Source organism: Hemitrygon akajei, chromosome 17 (genome assembly GCF_048418815.1).
Source record: "Hemitrygon akajei chromosome 17, sHemAka1.3, whole genome shotgun sequence".
In the NCBI taxonomy this organism is placed as follows: domain Eukaryota; kingdom Metazoa; phylum Chordata; class Chondrichthyes; order Myliobatiformes; family Dasyatidae; genus Hemitrygon; species Hemitrygon akajei.
In genome coordinates this window covers 52,366,829-52,384,499 of record NC_133140.1, presented here as the reverse complement: position 1 = coordinate 52,384,499, position 17,671 = coordinate 52,366,829, and the positions used below count along the sequence as shown (strand labels likewise).

Sequence of the window (17,671 nt, the reverse complement as noted above, 5' to 3'; positions counted from 1 at the left end):
CTCAAATTGCAGAGTGAATTCTATTATAAATCACTTTCCCTGAGGGTTCCTTTACCTTAAGCTATCTGATAAGTTCCAGTTCATTGAACAATATTCAATATAGAATATCTGATCCCCTCATGGACTCACCCATGAACTGCTCTAAAAAGCCATCTCATAGGCATTCTACAAATTCCCCCTTTTGGGACCCAGCACCAATCAGATTTTCCCAATCCTTCTGCATATTGAAATCCCCCATGACTACTATAACATTGGCCTTTTGACATGCATTTTCTATCTCCCATTTTAATCTGTAGGGCACACCTTTGCTGCTGTTTGGAGGCCTGTATATAACTCGCATCAGGATCTTTATACCATTGTAGTTTCTTAGTTCTACCCATAAGGATTCTACACCTTCCAATCCTATATCACCTCTTTCTAAATATTTGATTTCATTTCTTACCAACAGAGCCACCCCACTCCTTTAACTACTTGCCTGTCCTTTTGAAACAATGTGTATCCTTGGACATTAAGCTCCCAGCCATTATCTTTCAGCCATGAATCGGCGATGCCCACAATGTCACACATGTCAATCTGTAACTGTGCTACAGGTTCGTCTACTTTATTCCATATGATGCATGCATTCAAATATAACACCTTCACTCCTGCATCTACCACCCTTTTTGATTTTCTTCCCCTTTTACATTGCAACTCATCCCTTTGATGACAATTTTACCCGATCATCAGCCTGTCCTTGCTAGCTCCATCCACTACAGTACACTAATCTCACGACACACTGCCTCTGTTTGTAACCCAGCTCTCCGGTTCCCATCCCCCTGCCAAATTAGTTTAATCCTCCAGAAAAGCTGTAGCAAATCTGCCTGCAAGGATATTGCTCTATTTTGGATTCAAGTGTAACTTGCTTCTTTTGGACAAGTCATACATTCCCCAGAAGAGATCCCAATCATCTAGAAATCTGAAACCCTGACCCCTGCACCAGTACCTCAGCCACGCATTCATTTGATAAATGCTCCTATTCTTACCCACACGGTGCATGGCACAGGCAGAAATCCAGAGGTCCTGTTTTTTAGCTTTCTATCTAGCCCCCCAAAATCTCTCTTCCAGACCTCCTCACCTTTCCTACCTATGTCATTGGTACCAATATGTAGCAGGAGTTCTGGCTGCTCACCTTCCCCTTTTAGAGTGCCGTGGAGCCGATCCAAAATGTCCCTGACTCGGGCACCTAGGAGGAATCTTACTATGCAGGTGTCTTTATCACGTCCACAAGATCTCATCTCTATTCCTCTGACTATGGAATCTCCTATCACTACTACAGTCCTCTTCACCTCTTCTGAGCCATAGCACCTAGACTCAGTGTCAGAGACCAGGTTGCTGTGTCTCCCCCAGTAGGCTGTCCCTCTGAACAGTATCCAAAATTGTATACTTATTATTATGGAGGGGAACGGTCACAAGGGTACTCTGTACCGGATGCCCATTTCACTTTCTTCTCCTGACAGCAGCCTAGTTACTTGTCTCCTGCAACCTAGGGGTGACTAGCTCTCTGTAGCTTCTACCTATCACTTCCCCAGTCTCCTGCATGAGTCAAAGGTCATCGAGTTGCAGTTCCAGTTCCTTAACACAGTCTCTGAGGAGCTGCGCACGGTGCAACTGGTGCTGAGGTGGTTATCCAGGACACTGGAGGCCTCCCAGAATTCCCACATCTCACACCAAGAACACAAACGGTGTTGAACGGCAATAGTGTGGTACAGGTAGTTTGATTCCCATACTCTAATCACGCCATGATGCATTTCCTGTGAATTAGTGTTTGGTGTTCAAAGAGCTAAAGATCAGAATCTGACCTTTCGAATGGTTTTCACATCAATTCTCCGGCCCACAGCCCAATCGAGGTATCGCAGCCCCACTTTATGTCCCTTCAGGCTGAGAGTCAGGTTTTGCCTGAGCTATAATGACATCATAACTTGCCCCTTTATTATTTGCAGTGCTTGATGTTAGACTTAAGTAACAAGTGATTGACCATGGCATCCATAATGAAAATGGCAAAAGCAAACCAAACAAAAATGAAGTGTTGACAGTATAGTGTGGAGTATCTGAAATATGGACTTATACCAGCACCAAGCAACCAATGTGTCTATTGTGTAAAAAAGCATTTTTTTAAAATGAAGTGATGAACTGTATAAGTCTCCTTGAACGTTTGAAGAAAATACACTCTGATAAAGCAAACTTGACTTATTTTCAGTCACTTCATGAAAACTTTCAGAAATAGAAAACACTTTAAAACATAAGACCATAAGACAAAGGAGCAGAAGTCGGCCATTCGGCCCATTGAGTCTGCTCCGACATTTAATCATGAGCTGATCCATTTTCCCATTTAGTCCCACTCCCCAGCCTTCTCACCATAATCTTTGATGCCCTGGCTACTCAGATACCTATCAATCTCTGCCACCCAATGACTTGCCTCCACTGCCGCCCGTGGCAACAAATTCCACAGATTCACCACCCTCTGGGTAAAAAAATTTCTTCACATCTCTGTTCTGAATGGGCGCCCTTCAATCCTTAAGTCATGCCCTCTCGTACTAGACTCCCCCACCATGGGAAACAACTTTGCCACATCCACTCTGTCCGTGCCTTTTAACGTTCAAAATGTTTCAATGAAGTCCCCCCTCATTCTCCTGAACTCCACGGAGTACAGTCCAAGAGCGGTCAAACAGTCCTCATATGTTAACCCTCTCATTCCCAGAATCATTCTAGTGAATCTTCTCTGAACCCTCTCCAACCTCAACACATTTTTTCTTAAATAAGGAGCCCAAAACTGTACACAGTACTCCAAGTGAGGTCTTACCAGTGCCTTACAGAGCCTCAACATCACATCCCTGCTCTTATATTCTATTCCTCTGGAAATGAATGCCAATATTACATTTGCCTTCTTCACCACCGACTCAACCTGAAGGTTAACCTTAAGGGTATCCTGCACAAGGACTCCCAAGTCCCATTGCATCTCAGAACTTTGAATTATCTTCCCATTTAAATATTAGTCTGCCCATTTATTTCTTCTACCAAAGTGCATGACCATTCACTTTCCAACATTGTATTTCATTTGCCACTTCTTTGCCCATTCTCCCAATCTATCCAAGTCTCTCTGCAGACCCTCTGTTTCCTCAGCACTACCAGCCCCTCCACCTATCTTTGTATCATCAGCAAACTTAGCCACAAAGCCATCTATTCCATAATCCAAATTGTTGATATGCAACGTAAAAAGAAGTGGCCCCCAACACCGACCCTTGTGGAACTCCACTGGTAACAGGCAGCCAACCAGAATGGGATTCCTTTATTCCCACTCTCTATCCACTCTCTATCCATGCTTTATCCACGTATGTAACTTTCCCGTAATTCCGTGGGCTCTTATCTTGTTTAGCAGCCACATGTGCGGCATCTTGTCAAAGGCCTTCTGAAAATCCAAATACACAACATCCACTGCATCTCCCTTGTCTAGCCTACTTGTAATTTCCTCAAAAAATTGCACTAGGTTTGTCAGGCAGGGTTTTCCTTTAAGGAAACCATGCTGAGTTCGGCCTATCTTGTCATATGCCTCCAGGTACTCTGTAACCTCATCCTTGACAATCGACTCCAACAACTTCCCAACCACCAATGTCAAGCTTACAGATCTATAATTTCCTTTTTGCTTCCTTGCCCCTTTCTTAAATAGCAGAGTGACATTTGCAATCTTCCACTCCTCCGGAACCATGCCAGAATCTATTGACTTTTGAAAGATCATTGTTATTGCCTCCGCAATCTCCACAGCTACTTCCTTCAGAACATGAGGGTGCATTTTATCTGGTCCGGGAGATTTATCTACCCTTAGACTATTCAGCTTCCTGAGTACTTTCTCTGTCGTAATTGTGACTGCGCACACTTCTCTCCCTGACACCCTTGAGTGTCCGGTATACTGCTGATGTCTTCCTCAATGAAGACTGATGCAAAATACTCATTCAGTTCCTCCGCCATCTCCTTATCTCCCATTACAATTTCTCCAGCATCATTTTCTATCAATCCTATAACTACTCTCACCTATCTTTTACTCTTTATATACTTGAAAAAGCTTTTAGTATCCTCTTTGATATTATTTGCTAGCTTCCTTTCATAGTTCATCTTTTCCCTCTTAATGACCTTCTTAATTTCCTTTTGTAAGCTTTTAAAAACTTCCCTATCCTTTGTCTTCCCACTAATTTTTGCTTCCTTGTAAGCTCTCTCCTTTGCTTTTACTTTGGCTTTGACTTCTCTTGTCAGCCACAGTTGCATCCTTTTTCCATTCGAAAATTTCTTCTTCTTTGGAATATATCTGTCTTGCACCTTCCTCACTTCTCGCATAAACTCCAGCCACTGCTGCTCTGCCGTCCTTCCACTAGTGTCCCTTTCCAGTCAACCCTGGCCAGTTCCTCTCTCATGCCACTGTAATTTCCTTTACCCCATTGAAATACCGACACATTGGACTTCAGCTTCTCTTTCTCAAATTTCACAGTGAACTCAATAATGTTATGATCACTGCCTCCTAAGGGTTCCTTTACCTCAAGCTCTCCAATCATCTCTGGTTCATTACACAATATCCAATCCAGTACAGCCAATCCCCTAGTAGGCTCAACAACAAGCTGTTCTAAAAAGCCATCTCGTAGACATTCTACAAATTCTCTCTCTTGAGATCCAGTGCTGACCTGATTTTCCTAATCATGTTAAAATCCTCACAATTATCTTAACACTGCCCTTCTGGCAAGCCTTTTCAATTTCTTGTTGTAATTTGTAGTCCACATCACTACAGCTGTTAGGAGGCCGGTATATAACTGCCAGCAGGGTCCTTTTACCCCTGCGATTTCTTAGCTCAACCCATAAAGATTCTGCACCTTCGATCCTATGTCACCTCTTTCTAATGATTTAATATAACTTCTTACCAATAAAGCCATGCCATCCCCTCTGCCTACCTGCCTATCCTTCTGATACACCATGTATCCTTGGACGTTCAGCTCCCAGAGACATGCATCTGTTAGCCACATCTCAGTGATGGCCACAATATCATACCTGCCAATCTGTAGCTGTACGACAAGATCATCCACCTTATTCCTTGTGCTGCATGCATTTAAGTATAATACCTTAAGTCCAGTATTTGGTACTTTTTGCTTTGATTGCACTGCAACTTTATTGCACTGCAGCTCATCCCAATGGCTGCAAATTTGCCCCATCACCTGTCTGTCTTTCCTGACATCTTTACTGCTCACTATCTTAGATTTATTTCTGTTTCCCCCCCTCCTCCGCTCTATCATTCCAGTTCCCATCCCCCTGCCAAATTAGTTTAAACCCTCCCTAACAACTCTATTAAACCTTCTCGCCAGGATTTTGGACCCCTTCGGGTTCAGGTGTAACCCATCCTTTTTGAACAGGTCATACTTCCCCCAGAAGAGATCCCAATGATCCAAGAATCGGAAGCCCTGCCCCCTGCACCAGTCTCTCAGCCATGTATTCATCAGCCTGATCCTACTATTCTTGCCCTCGCTAGCACATGGCACAGGTAGCAATCCTGAGATTACTACCCTGGAGGTCCTGCTTCTCAGCTTCCTTCCTAACTCCTGGAAATCTCTCTTTAGGACCTCCTCCATTTTCCTATCTATGTCATTGGTACCAACATGTAGCAAGACAGGTGGCTGCTCGCCCTCTCCCTTCAGAATATTCTGGACCCGATCTGAGACATCCCGTACCCTGGCACCTGGGAGGCACATACCATGTGGGTATCTCCCTCAGGCTCACAGAATTTCCTGTCTATTCCCCTGACTATGGAATCCCCTATGACTACCACATTCCTCTTCTCTCTACTTCCCTCCTGCACAACAGCGCCAGGGTCAGTGCCAGAGACCCGGTCACTGTGGCCGTCCCCTGTCGGGTCATCCTCCTCAACAGCATCCAAAATGATATACTTGTTGCTGAGGGGGGCAGCCAGAGGGGTGCTCTCCACTATCCGGGCATTTCTGTTCCCTCTCCTGACAGTCACCCAGTTTTCTGAACCCTGTAGCCTAGGGATGACTACCTCCCTGTAGCTCCTGTCTATCGCCTCTTCACTTTCCCTAATAAGCAGTAGGTCATCAATGTTTTCCAGCACTTCACAACAAGTGGTTTGTGCGCTTCATACATTTCATTGCTCATTGCTAAATCTGGAAAGCCACATACAATTGGAGAAAAGCTGATTCTGCCAGCAGTAAGAGAGGTTCTGAGTACAGCTTGCATAAGTCTCCAGATCAAATAATTAAAGTGATTGTGCTCATCGGTAACTCTTTTAAAAAGACAAACAGATGAAATGTCTAAGACTGTGGAAGACACACTGTGCAACATACTTAGGACAACAGAATTTGCTCTGCAGTTAGATGAGTCAACTTTGCCAGATGACAAATCTTTGTATGTTTGCTTCATAAAAGATGAAAGCATGGTTCAAGAGTTGTTATTTGCAGGGAGAGAAGAAACATATGAAACGGGAGTCAATATTTCAGGTTGTTGAGTAATTCTTCAAAGAAACTGACTTTCCGCTCATCAACATTATTGCTTGTGCAACAGGCAGGGCACCATTAATGACAAGACACCACCAGGGGTTCTTGAAAAAGCTATACCTAACTTATTTACCTTTCACTTTGTTATTTACAGACATCATCTTGTTCCAATAAAGCCCAAGTAATTGGCTGCACGAATCATTAAATACTGGTAAATTAAATCAAGTCCTATCTTCTCAATTCTTGACTATTTCAAGAGCTTTGTATTGAGAATTATGGGCAGTTTGAACACTTGCTGTTGCACATAGAAGTCAGATGACTCTCAAAAGGAAAGTGAAATGATTTTACACACTTTTTGATACTGATAAAATACTTTGAAGATTCAAATGGGACATTCAGTAATTAACTCAAGAATACTAGGCATGGCATTGTTTATTTGTCAGAATTATTCACAAAATGAAATCAGTCTCCAGTTGCAAGGAAATTATGTGAAACTCATCAAAGTCAAATTGGTCATCTCCACATTTCTGTCTGGATTAACCCTATTTAAGTACAACTTGGCTGTTGCGACCTTTTTCAACTTCTAAGCCTCTCTGAGTAGGAAGAAAAAGACAGAATACCAGATGATGATCTTCAAGTATACTGTGCTCACTTGTGTGAGCTGCATAAAGACATGTCAAGATTTCAGGATCTTCTTGATCCATATTCCAGACTGGGTAGCAAGTCCATTCCTGAACAGTTGTAATGAAGAATTAACAGGAAGGATTAAGGAAGAACTGACCTTGCTACAAATTGACTTTGAGCTGAAGCCATGGTTCAAGTAAATTATATCAAGAAAGATATCTCCGAATGCTATCCTGCACTGTGGAAAAAGGTCAACGTGTTCTCTATTGCCTTTCCAACATCATATTTAGTGGAGTTTCAGTGCAGTCGCCCAACTTTTCCGAAGCAATGAAACAGACTGCACTTTACTGAACGTGGGGATATGAGACTTCTTCTGAGTGACAAACAACCTCATGTTGAGAAGCTGATGTCACTGCATGAAACCCAACCATCTCATCGAAAGGGGAAAAAGCAATGAAGTTGTAAATAGTTGAACTACTAAGGTATACACTAAAACTGTTGAATTGCACAGAGGGCAGCATTTTTGCCATTCCTGTAACATTTGACTGTCTTTATGAGGACGAGTTGCAAGCTTGATGTTCAACCCAACATGAATGGAAGGCATACAAGGAGCCCGCCGGATACCAACCTGGGACCATTTGCCTCAATGTCTGGTACTGATGCCTTTTCACCAGTGGCCACCTTAGCTAAGGGGCTGGTAACCCAAAAACGTTTGGGAATCACTGTTCCAAACTGCAGTGAACAGAAGCTTAGACTGCTTAGTCTCATTTTTGATGACAGATTTGCCAATCATGGAACTGCATTGATGAATCTTACTCCCACCAGAGAAAGTATATCCTTTTTAAATACATTATGTCTGGTCTCAACAAGACGCTATTATATGGTAAGGTATCTTAACATGTGTACTGAAGTTCACTTGCAATCAAGAGGAAGCACGATTTAACGTACTAACTGTTAGCTGCAACCACATGGACAGTGACCCTTCCAAGTGCCAAGACCCTAAATAAGGACTAGGGTCTCTGCCCAAAACATCAACTCTTTATTCCTTTCCATAGATGCTGCCTGACCTGCGGAGTTCCTCCAGCATTTTGTATGTGTTACTCTGGATTTCCAGCATCTGCAGAATCTCTTATGGTTATGATTGACCACATTAAATTGCCCTTAGTTAAGTTGTAGGACCTAGACTGAATTTATGGGAGTGGGGGGGAGAAAAAGTTATGGGGAAAATTAGTGGGAAATAGGATTGCTCTCTGAGTGGCATAAGAATGATGGTCTAAAAGGCCTCCTCCAATTTTGGAAGGAAACTTCACTTTCCACCTAAGTTTCACATTCTATTTATTCTGCCGTATTCCAACCTGATTTTGGCTGTGGAGGGTGATGTCTGATGTTCAGGAAAGCCTATGGGAATCTTGGCATGCATCACTGAACAATGAAATGGGACCTCTGCTCATGATCTTATTCCAAGGTTCAGAAAAGTAACCTTCCCTCAGGACTGTGCTGGAATATCTAAATCATGCAGAAAAATTTTCTGTACAGCCTGACACCAAAACCTGATCCAAAGATTATCATCTGAACTGAGTCATCAAGATGGCCATGGGCCAAGACTGCAAGGGTGATCAGCTCAGGTTAGTAAAGATTTGTATGAAAATAATGAAGGGATACTTTGGTATAGTGGATTATGAAAATGGAAACATTAAAGCATGGAGTTAGCTCAGGCTTTCAATAATAGATCCTTCTCTAGGACCTGAAGCAATTTTCTTGATCAGCCATTCTGGAGGAACTCCATTTTGATGAATTTCCTTTGAATATTATACTGTCTCTTTTTTCTGTTGACTTGGGCATGAAAAGTTCTGTGGAGCATTCTGTGTGGTGGTGAAAGAATATGGGAGGGGAGGCTGATATTTAAGAAAATTGAATGGATGAATTATGTATGATAAATATTATTTCTTCTCTGTAGCTGAATAATTACCAAGAAAGTGTTTTTAAACAACTATGTCCATAGGAAGATTCTACCAGCAGCAAAAGAAATAAATGGCTGGTTAATCCTCTTTGATGGTGTTTTGGAAAGATAATAATAAAATGAAAAGAAATTGTTAATGAGATCCAACAAAATCAGGGAGGTTAGAAAATTAAAATCTTGTTAATTAATCTACTAATGGAGCTAATGTATGAGAGCCCACTTAAGATCAAGTTTGATAAAACTACATTTTAAAAAATTTAACAGCCCGCCATATAAGATTGGTTATTCCTCATATTAATTATGTCTTCCGTTCTATCCTCATGGATGTTTAATGATTACATATCCAATCTTTAACCCTCTTCACAAAGTATTCCTTTCATGGCCACTAACTATTCACAGACCTACAATGCAGATGTGCTAATAGGCTGCTTTTGAAAGCCCCAAGTCACTACCTTGCAGCAGACAATCAGCCCCAACTGAACCTTAATCTCCCCAAAATTAATATTAACACATCTCCTCCAATCATTTATTTTTCCTTTTGGCAAATTCAAATTGATTTCTAGTCTGTTCCATGCTACTAAACTAATTCTGGTACAGAGCAGAGAATAATATGAGGACAGAAAAGAGATGGAACATGAGAGAAAACAGAGAAGTGTGGTAGCAGATGGAGAGGGATTCCATCTCATGTATGAGCACATACACGTTGCTCTCACTTTTTCTGAATGCAGTGTGTCAGTTTAGTTCATACTGTGAAGCAGTGGGGGTCCAAGAGGACCTAGATCCTTGATCACATATTTACATTCTTCAGTGTAATTTCTTCACCTCAGTTTAACAGCTTATCGCTACCGTTTCTTTTTATTCTTGTAAATATTGCCAAGTTAATTTTATACTCATAAGGACCTTTTCTAATCACAGATGAACATTGTAAGTATTTTATTCTCCCTGTATTGATCAGATTTTAAATAGATCTATACACGGCTTATGATGCTGAATGAGTACTGTCACATTGTAAAAATGTGTTGGTAAATGCCAACACCAGCAAGATGCTGGATATCATCTTCTTGGGTTTTGATTGCATTTTAACATTATATAACTTTCATTCATAAAGCATTATGCAGCACATTTTAGTTATTTGCAAATGTTTTTGCAACAAACGTTTTATTTCACTGAATGTGGAAGCCTCCAGAGTAAATGTTATATGACAACATTTCTGCTGACATGCTGGAATTTAATTGAAACCTCAGTATTCTTCTTTAGGGTAGATGTAAAGTTTCTGTTTCCAAGCAGCCATGCCCAGAAGCTTCTAGATTGATTAGCAAAGCATTGGGGTCCTATTTCGAGAGACAGGGTTCAGATCCCAGGGTTCATTGCCAATGCTGACAGTTCAAATGGCAATGAACATTGGGATTTGAACTCTGTTTCTCTGAATAGGACCCCAATGCTTTGATAATCAATCTTGGAGTGCTGGGCATGGCTGCTTAGAAACATGATGCTTTGGATATACCCTGAAGTAGAAAACTGTGGTTTCAATTAAACTCCAGCAAGTCCATAGAAGTGTTGCTGACTGCTGTACACTGTTTTTTTCCTGAAGGCATTTTTCAAACAGCTAACTTACAATTTGGTTTAGGTAATATTGCTGCTATTAAAAGGATAAAATCTTGAGTGCAATGATTTATGAATTAAATGTACTTTACATAAAAAATAAGATGGGAACCAATCAAAATTACGCAATAGAAATTGCTGTTGATGATATTAAATAATAAGTGTTTAAAGAATTATAGTCCGTAGTCTCTACCTGAAGCTCAAAATCTTTGGCGTTTTAGCTTGAACAATGATGTAAATACCTCAAGAGGGTGAGCTCTCTGCTTACTCTTTTGCATAGTAGGGGAATTAAGGGTTGTGAAGAAAAGGCAGGTAGGTGGAGATGAGTCCGTGGCCAGATCAGCCGTGATCTAATTGAGTGATGGAGCAGGCTCGATGGGCCAGATGGCCGACTCCTGCTCCTATTTCTTATGTTCTTATGTACTCTACCTGTTTGCAGTAAAGATGCCCACATGAAGTGGTGGCGATGGCAAGAAATTCACCATTGGAGATAGGAGGGAAAGGGGGATGGCAATAGAATGAGTGTGGTCGGGCAAAATACGGGGACTGGTTTTCAGCGTTGAGGAAAACTCAGTGAAAAGACAAACATTCCCAGGATTGGATAAATGACAGAACGTAGAATATTGGAACTTGTCGAAAGAAACTAAGCCATCCCAGCACTTTCCCAATTGGAGCTTTAATTTAAATTTACCATCTGCAATATTCAAAATGTTTAATGCTTGAAAAAGAAATTGATACCAGCCGCATCAGAACACTAATAGAAGGACATCTGGCCCAGTAATAAAAATCAGTCACTCAGTTATCAGCTGCTCAGTTATCATTGTTTGACACGGCTGGGATCCTGCTCCATGAAGAAGAATCCAGCCATTTTCAAAAATAAATAAAAATGAAGTAGGCTGAAGACAGCAATAAGCAGTTCTTAATCTCACTGATCATTCCACTGCAATCTATAGTAGGTGGTGTTTACAGCTAACAGAGTCTAGATTCAAAAACAGATGCAGTCGCTCATTACTGCCCCTATGACGCATGCAGTTAAATGACAAACCAGTAGTTGGTATATCTGGTCTCCAAAATGAATTGTTTATTGAAATTTCCACCTGAACACAAGCCGCCTGAATCTACCTCTCCATCCCTTGAAGACACTGAATAGACATTATATGCCATGTGCATGTTTCTTAATGTTACACCTGGGAAAAAAATTACAAGGAATATGTAGCAGACCATTTGGCCCACCTGGTTCACACTAATGTCTGTTTCACACAAGCCTCTTACTGTCTCGCTTTCGATATATACTGCCACTCTTCCTTGTTCCCTTATCGAATTCACTCTTAAAAGCGCCATGTTACTAATGCATTTAATTACAGCTGCTGCTGGTTTCCCTTGGCACCACCAGCCCTCAGTGCCTCATCCAAGTGACCATTCATCATGTAGGAACCTGAACTGTGGGCAGCGAGGCAGCCTATTTATCTTTGTGGCAGCCTAGCTAATTTTGCCTGGGTCCACACTTGGCATCTATGCATGTTCACTTTCAAGAAGCAGTCATCGGCTGTTGATGGTGAGGAAGAATGCTAGCTGACACTTCAGTCTGCTGTCCTGGGGTTGACGAGGAACGTCCTATTTGCTGGCACAGTGAGTTATTGCAGAAAACGTTGGAAAGTCAGTACAATAGGTGCTTAGTCATAGTCTATCCAAGTCAAGTGTGCATCATCATACCAGGCCACACACTTCGTCATTCAAACAAAGTAACAGTAAATTTATGGATAAATACACATCTCTGCCCAAAAAGATAAAATCAAAAACTTCATTCTTCATCCCAGAGAGTTTCCATTCCCTGATATTAAATGTTTTGGGCTTGTTTGTCTTGGGCAGTTCTGGAAGCTCTTTCTTTCTTTCCTCTGCAGCTTTTTTCCTGCAGAAACTCAAGAATATTTAGCTTCTTCCCAGGAAAACCATCTACCCTCCTAAGTTTTGCTTATATTGGCTGCCAAGCTTTTGTTTCAACCAGAAGTGAATCAGCACACTCAGAAGTTGTTATGGAGGTGTGCCACTGAAGATAGGTTCAGAGAGCTAGGGGCTATGTGATTTACATGAAAGATATTTCTGGAACTGATGTAAGTTGCAGATCCAGGAGGAAGTTGCTAAGGAGGTGTGTTGGGGAAATACATTAGACAAAGCTGGAATTTTCAGCCCCACCACAAACATTTAAAATTTTAGAATATTTTTACGTAGATTGAAAGGATGTTGATAACATACAGCATGTAAGGGATGCTTATTACAAGCAGTGGAAAAGTGTGCTTAATAAAATTGGGTGTCCCTTCAATTGTAACTCTATTGAAAGTCTAGAAAAGCTCAACTGAAACAATGTTTAGGACTATTTATGCCAACCTCTGCTTTTGAAGAAACTTTGTAATTCCTAGAAGCTCTACCTATCCTGCATAGGGCCATTGACTTCAAAGCTGATTGCTGTCAACTATTTCACCAGCTTAGGCTGGGGCTGAGGAAACTTATAGATTAAGGATAGGCTTTGGAAAGGATAGGTCTGAGGTCCAAAAGAAAGGAACAAAGTATGTTTAGTGATATAAAAACTGCTTACAGAGAGATAAAGTGGTGGAGCAGTTGGATAATTTCCTACCTATTTAGATAACAGAAAGGCCTCACATCCCCATTGAAATTGGTACTCTCTAGTTCAACTGATCACACAGGTATTGACAAACAAGAATGTGGTGATGTCTCTGGGTACCAGGCTTGTGAGTCTAACTTCTGCTCCAGAGATTTTAGTGCAAAACATGGGCTCGTATACCAAGGCCATACTGAGGAAGTACCATCTTTCAAAGAAGGTGTTAAACTCAGATGGACTTAAAGTTACCATAGCACCATCTAAAGAAGAACAGGTTAGTCTCCTTGAATTTGCAGCCAATATTTATACCAGCACTACTGAAGCAGACTAACTCATCATTACTGTGGTGTTACTGGTCAGACTTCATGTTGTACATATTTTAGTTGTTGCCTATCCTGCTTTATATCAGAGACTACACAGCTAAAAAGCAGTTCAGTGCTTATAGAAAACTATGGTACATCCCGAGGCTGCAGCACTGATAATTAATCAGTCTTCCACAGTGTTACATTTGAACAGATAAAACAAATGAAATTCGAGGGGAATGTGGGATAAAAGATGAGGCATGGAGATAACATAGACAGAGGAGTCCTTCAGAACCTATCTGATAGACCTGCATCCCAGGCTTATTTTGTATGTAATATTTTGATCTAACATTATTTGGAGCTAAATGTAATTTGAGAAACAGACTGAAGCTGTTCTACAGTACAGATTGATGAGCTAGAGCTGCAGCAGCAAGGCTGAGCCGACCAATATAATTACAAGCCAACTGTTCAAAAAAATAAATAGCAACTGTATGCATATAGAAGACAGTAGCATGTGCCAGTATATAAACTTGCATTTTACAGAATAAGATTATGTTTGACCCATTTTTCAACTGTTTGTGAAAAGCAGAAAAGCGTTTCTTGACAACAGGTGTCACAGCCGACCTTGATGTCCAGCTACTCAATTTGCCTAATTTATGGTGATATTGACAGAAAATAATTTCACTTTTTACATAATCACTGCAAGATTCACTAGAATTGAATCTCCAATGAATCAGAATGGGCCTGTGTGATTCTGCTTATCACAGTCATTGGTGTCATGCGTTCCCATATTGCAGGGCTCTATCATGCTTATAATTTTAACTACCAGTGGCAAAACAGGATATGAGAGAGTGAGCTGATTTCATCATAGAACAAATCTTTTTTTTTAAACTGATGTTAACTGCAGTAAAAATCTATATTAGATTTGGTAGATACTTTGGCTATCTGGCAAACATTTAATGAGAAGCAATGTTCTGCTTCATACAAACAAATATCATAAGAAAACCATTTGGAACTAATCTATGTGGGGAATTTCAGGAGTGCTCACTGACCTGTATGTATTCGCAGATGGACCTTCAGGTGGTGGGAAGTTCTGAACGATTTACCGCAGTAGGGACAATCCCGGGTGGCTGATCCATGGGCACGATCCCTCAGTAAAGAAGGCTGTTGTATTCCTGCAGGCCTTCCCAATTCCTCTCCTACATCTACAATGCATACAAATTATCACCATCATTACAACCAACGTCAGAACTTTCTCCACTGATTTTGCTAACACAACATTAAGTCAGTCTTGTCAATAGTGTACCTCGCTCTTTCATATTGGAAGCTGGCAGAACGCTGACGACTCACGTTTGCTTATATTTTTGTTCACCAAATTCTTAAGATTCTACCATCATCATCTTTTAGCAGCAGATGGCATATTTCATTTAAATGACTAATAGAAAAAAATGGAAACAGCTGCATCAGCAGCATGCCTGATTCTGTGCATTATTTTGGCTTAATGCGGAACTGCACAAGGAAGCTGTGCAGGGTCCTGCTCACAGCAAAGGCTGAAAGTAAAGCAACAGTTGCTTAATGCTCGAAAGGGAGCAACACTAAATGCTCACCTCACCAAAACATCTCCCTGTTTACACGGATTATGATTCCTCAGAAGTGAAATGTCTGAAGATAAAATAAATTAAAGGTATCAAGTATTAAAACAAAGTGATCAGGAGGTATAGATTAGTCTCTACAGAACACAAGAAGCATAACAATTGCTCAGAAATTGGAAAAGAATACCTGAACCACCAAGATTTTCTCCCCTTGAACTACTACTTAATCGATCCAGTTGCAATTCAAGCACAAGAAACGGATTCTAATAATTCACACGGAAAGCTAGTTTAAAGGATTTGCCTCTGTCAGGAATACATTTTCTCTGCACTAATGTGTGTTTTAAACGTCCTATTCATTCCTTCATTTCAGTTTACATCCTTCATCACCACTAACCAGACTTATCTCAAATTAATATTCTGGGTTCACCTGTTAATAATTTATAAACCATTTGTGATATAACTTCCATGGTCTTCTTCACAGTGTTCCTGGCAAGCTGACTTCAGCTGCTAAATATGGTTACAAAGCAAGCAATTCTTGAGTGCCACAGGCAATAAATTATTTCCATTACAGCTTACCGCTGTGGAGTGAGGGGTGCTGATGCCATATGGGTGGTCATACTACAACTACGCCAGAAGTGCAACTTATAACATCAGCGAGTACACATTGCTGATTTTCATCAGCCATGTCACTTTGGAGCTCATCTAGACAGCTAATATTCCCTTTTAATTCAGTTCCCCAAACATGCAATTAACAGCTGAAAAGGAACTTGCACTAATTCCTTTTAAAAAATCATCAGCTACTTTCATGTCATTGCTGGTAGATTTCTATATATTTACCCATGATTCTCAAAGGTTCCTTTCAGCCTTCAGAGCCTATGCCAGTAGGAAGCGTAGCAACAGATGTTGAAATATTTCAAATACCCACCAGTTGTTCCCAGATGTGACTGCATTCGTTGGCATGTAGGCAAAGGAGATAACGAGTATAGGGGATGTGGGGCAAGGACGAGCTGTTGGAAGAAGGAGAATCTTTGTCTGCAGTGTTTAGGGATTTTTGGCCTGCTGGAGCTTCACAAAGGATTAGCTTGGGAAACCTGAGAGGATGCAATTGCAGCAGTTATCGTCGAGGACATGCTTACTGAAGCAAAGAGGTCACCCTTCGTCTTCGATTCAGTAAGGGTGTTCTCACAGCAAAATGCCACAACTGCATTCTCTAAAGAAGATCATGAGAATTAATACAGTGTACTCCTGCCAAACAGGAGCAGGAATTACGTATTTGCTTTGCCTTCCACTGTTACTTGAAATCACTAACACATTTTGTTCCAACAGGCTCAAGGACCAATCGCTTCATATTACCAGAGAGCAAAAGGCAAATAAGCATTAAACTTCCGAAGGACTTCAGGCATCTTTATTATGGAGAGAACTACTGAGTGCCTTTTGTAGGTATGGCCTATCAACTCTGAGATGTACTATAGCAGACATTTTCTTGGCATTCAACTAATGTATTGCCACAGGCAGCAGCTTTAGCACACCAGTGGCCACTGCCCTTGCAGCAACCTGCTCTGCCCTCTATGTGGGTGGCACAGTAATACAGTAGTTAGTGTAACACTTTACAGCACCCGCCGTAAGATTGGAGTTCAATTCCTGCCGCTGTCTGTAAGGAGTTTGTACATTCTCCTTATGACCACATGGGCTTCTTCCAGGTGCACTGGTTTCCAAAAAGATGTGTGGGTTAGGCTTCTTAAGTTATGGGTATACTATTGATGCACCATCAATAACTCTCTCTGCGACGTAAAGGCGAGATATTGGCTTTTATTGACTGGAAGAAAGAACAAGCAGTAGTTGACCACCATACTACATCCTGGCGAATGAGGGCCGGGCTCAGGCCTCAATCGCCTTTATACCGGGGTCTGTGGGAGGAGCCACAGGAGCAGTCAGCAGGGGGTGTGTCCAGACAGGTATATGTAGTTCACCACAACTATGTTAATGCTGGAAGCTTGGCGACACTTGTGGACTGCCCCCAGTATAGACTCGAACTGTGTTGGTCATTGACAGAAACGACACATTTTACTATATGTGTCTAAAAGTACATGTGACAAATAAAGCTAATTTTTAGTCTTCATCTTTGTCTGCTTTTGAGCCATTACAACAAGCCGAAGATTGGATACAAGACAACGAGGGTCAGGTTAAGCAAGATCGATCATGACAACTGACACACAAGTGAGTTTTGTTTGCAAAAAAATGGACAAGAACTGCCAATCTGCTGCTGGGTATCAAAAAAGTGAATGTTTGTCATGTTGAACCAATTCTGCTGCCTAGACCACCCTGGAGATAACCTACCTGCTGCACTTGGTGTAGCAGATGCCAAGAACCTTGGAGTCTTTGCACAATCTTACCATGAAAACGATCTACCGCTTGCCATCACTGATAGGGCAACAGGCAATGCAGCAGAAAGA

At 41.3% G+C, this 17,671-nt stretch overlaps 1 protein-coding gene across 5 annotated transcripts in view; it reads right to left on the bottom strand.

The window, feature by feature from the left end:
- znf536 (zinc finger protein 536) overlaps positions 1-17,671 on the bottom strand; it is a 509,077-nt gene that overhangs the window by 143,420 nt on the left and 347,986 nt on the right. For all 5 annotated transcript variants that reach the window (XM_073070118.1, XM_073070119.1, XM_073070121.1 and 2 more), the window contains one exon: positions 14,679-14,831. In XM_073070118.1, coding sequence (XP_072926219.1) covers positions 14,679-14,831 — 153 coding nt within the window. The remainder of the gene's footprint in view (positions 1-14,678; positions 14,832-17,671) is intronic.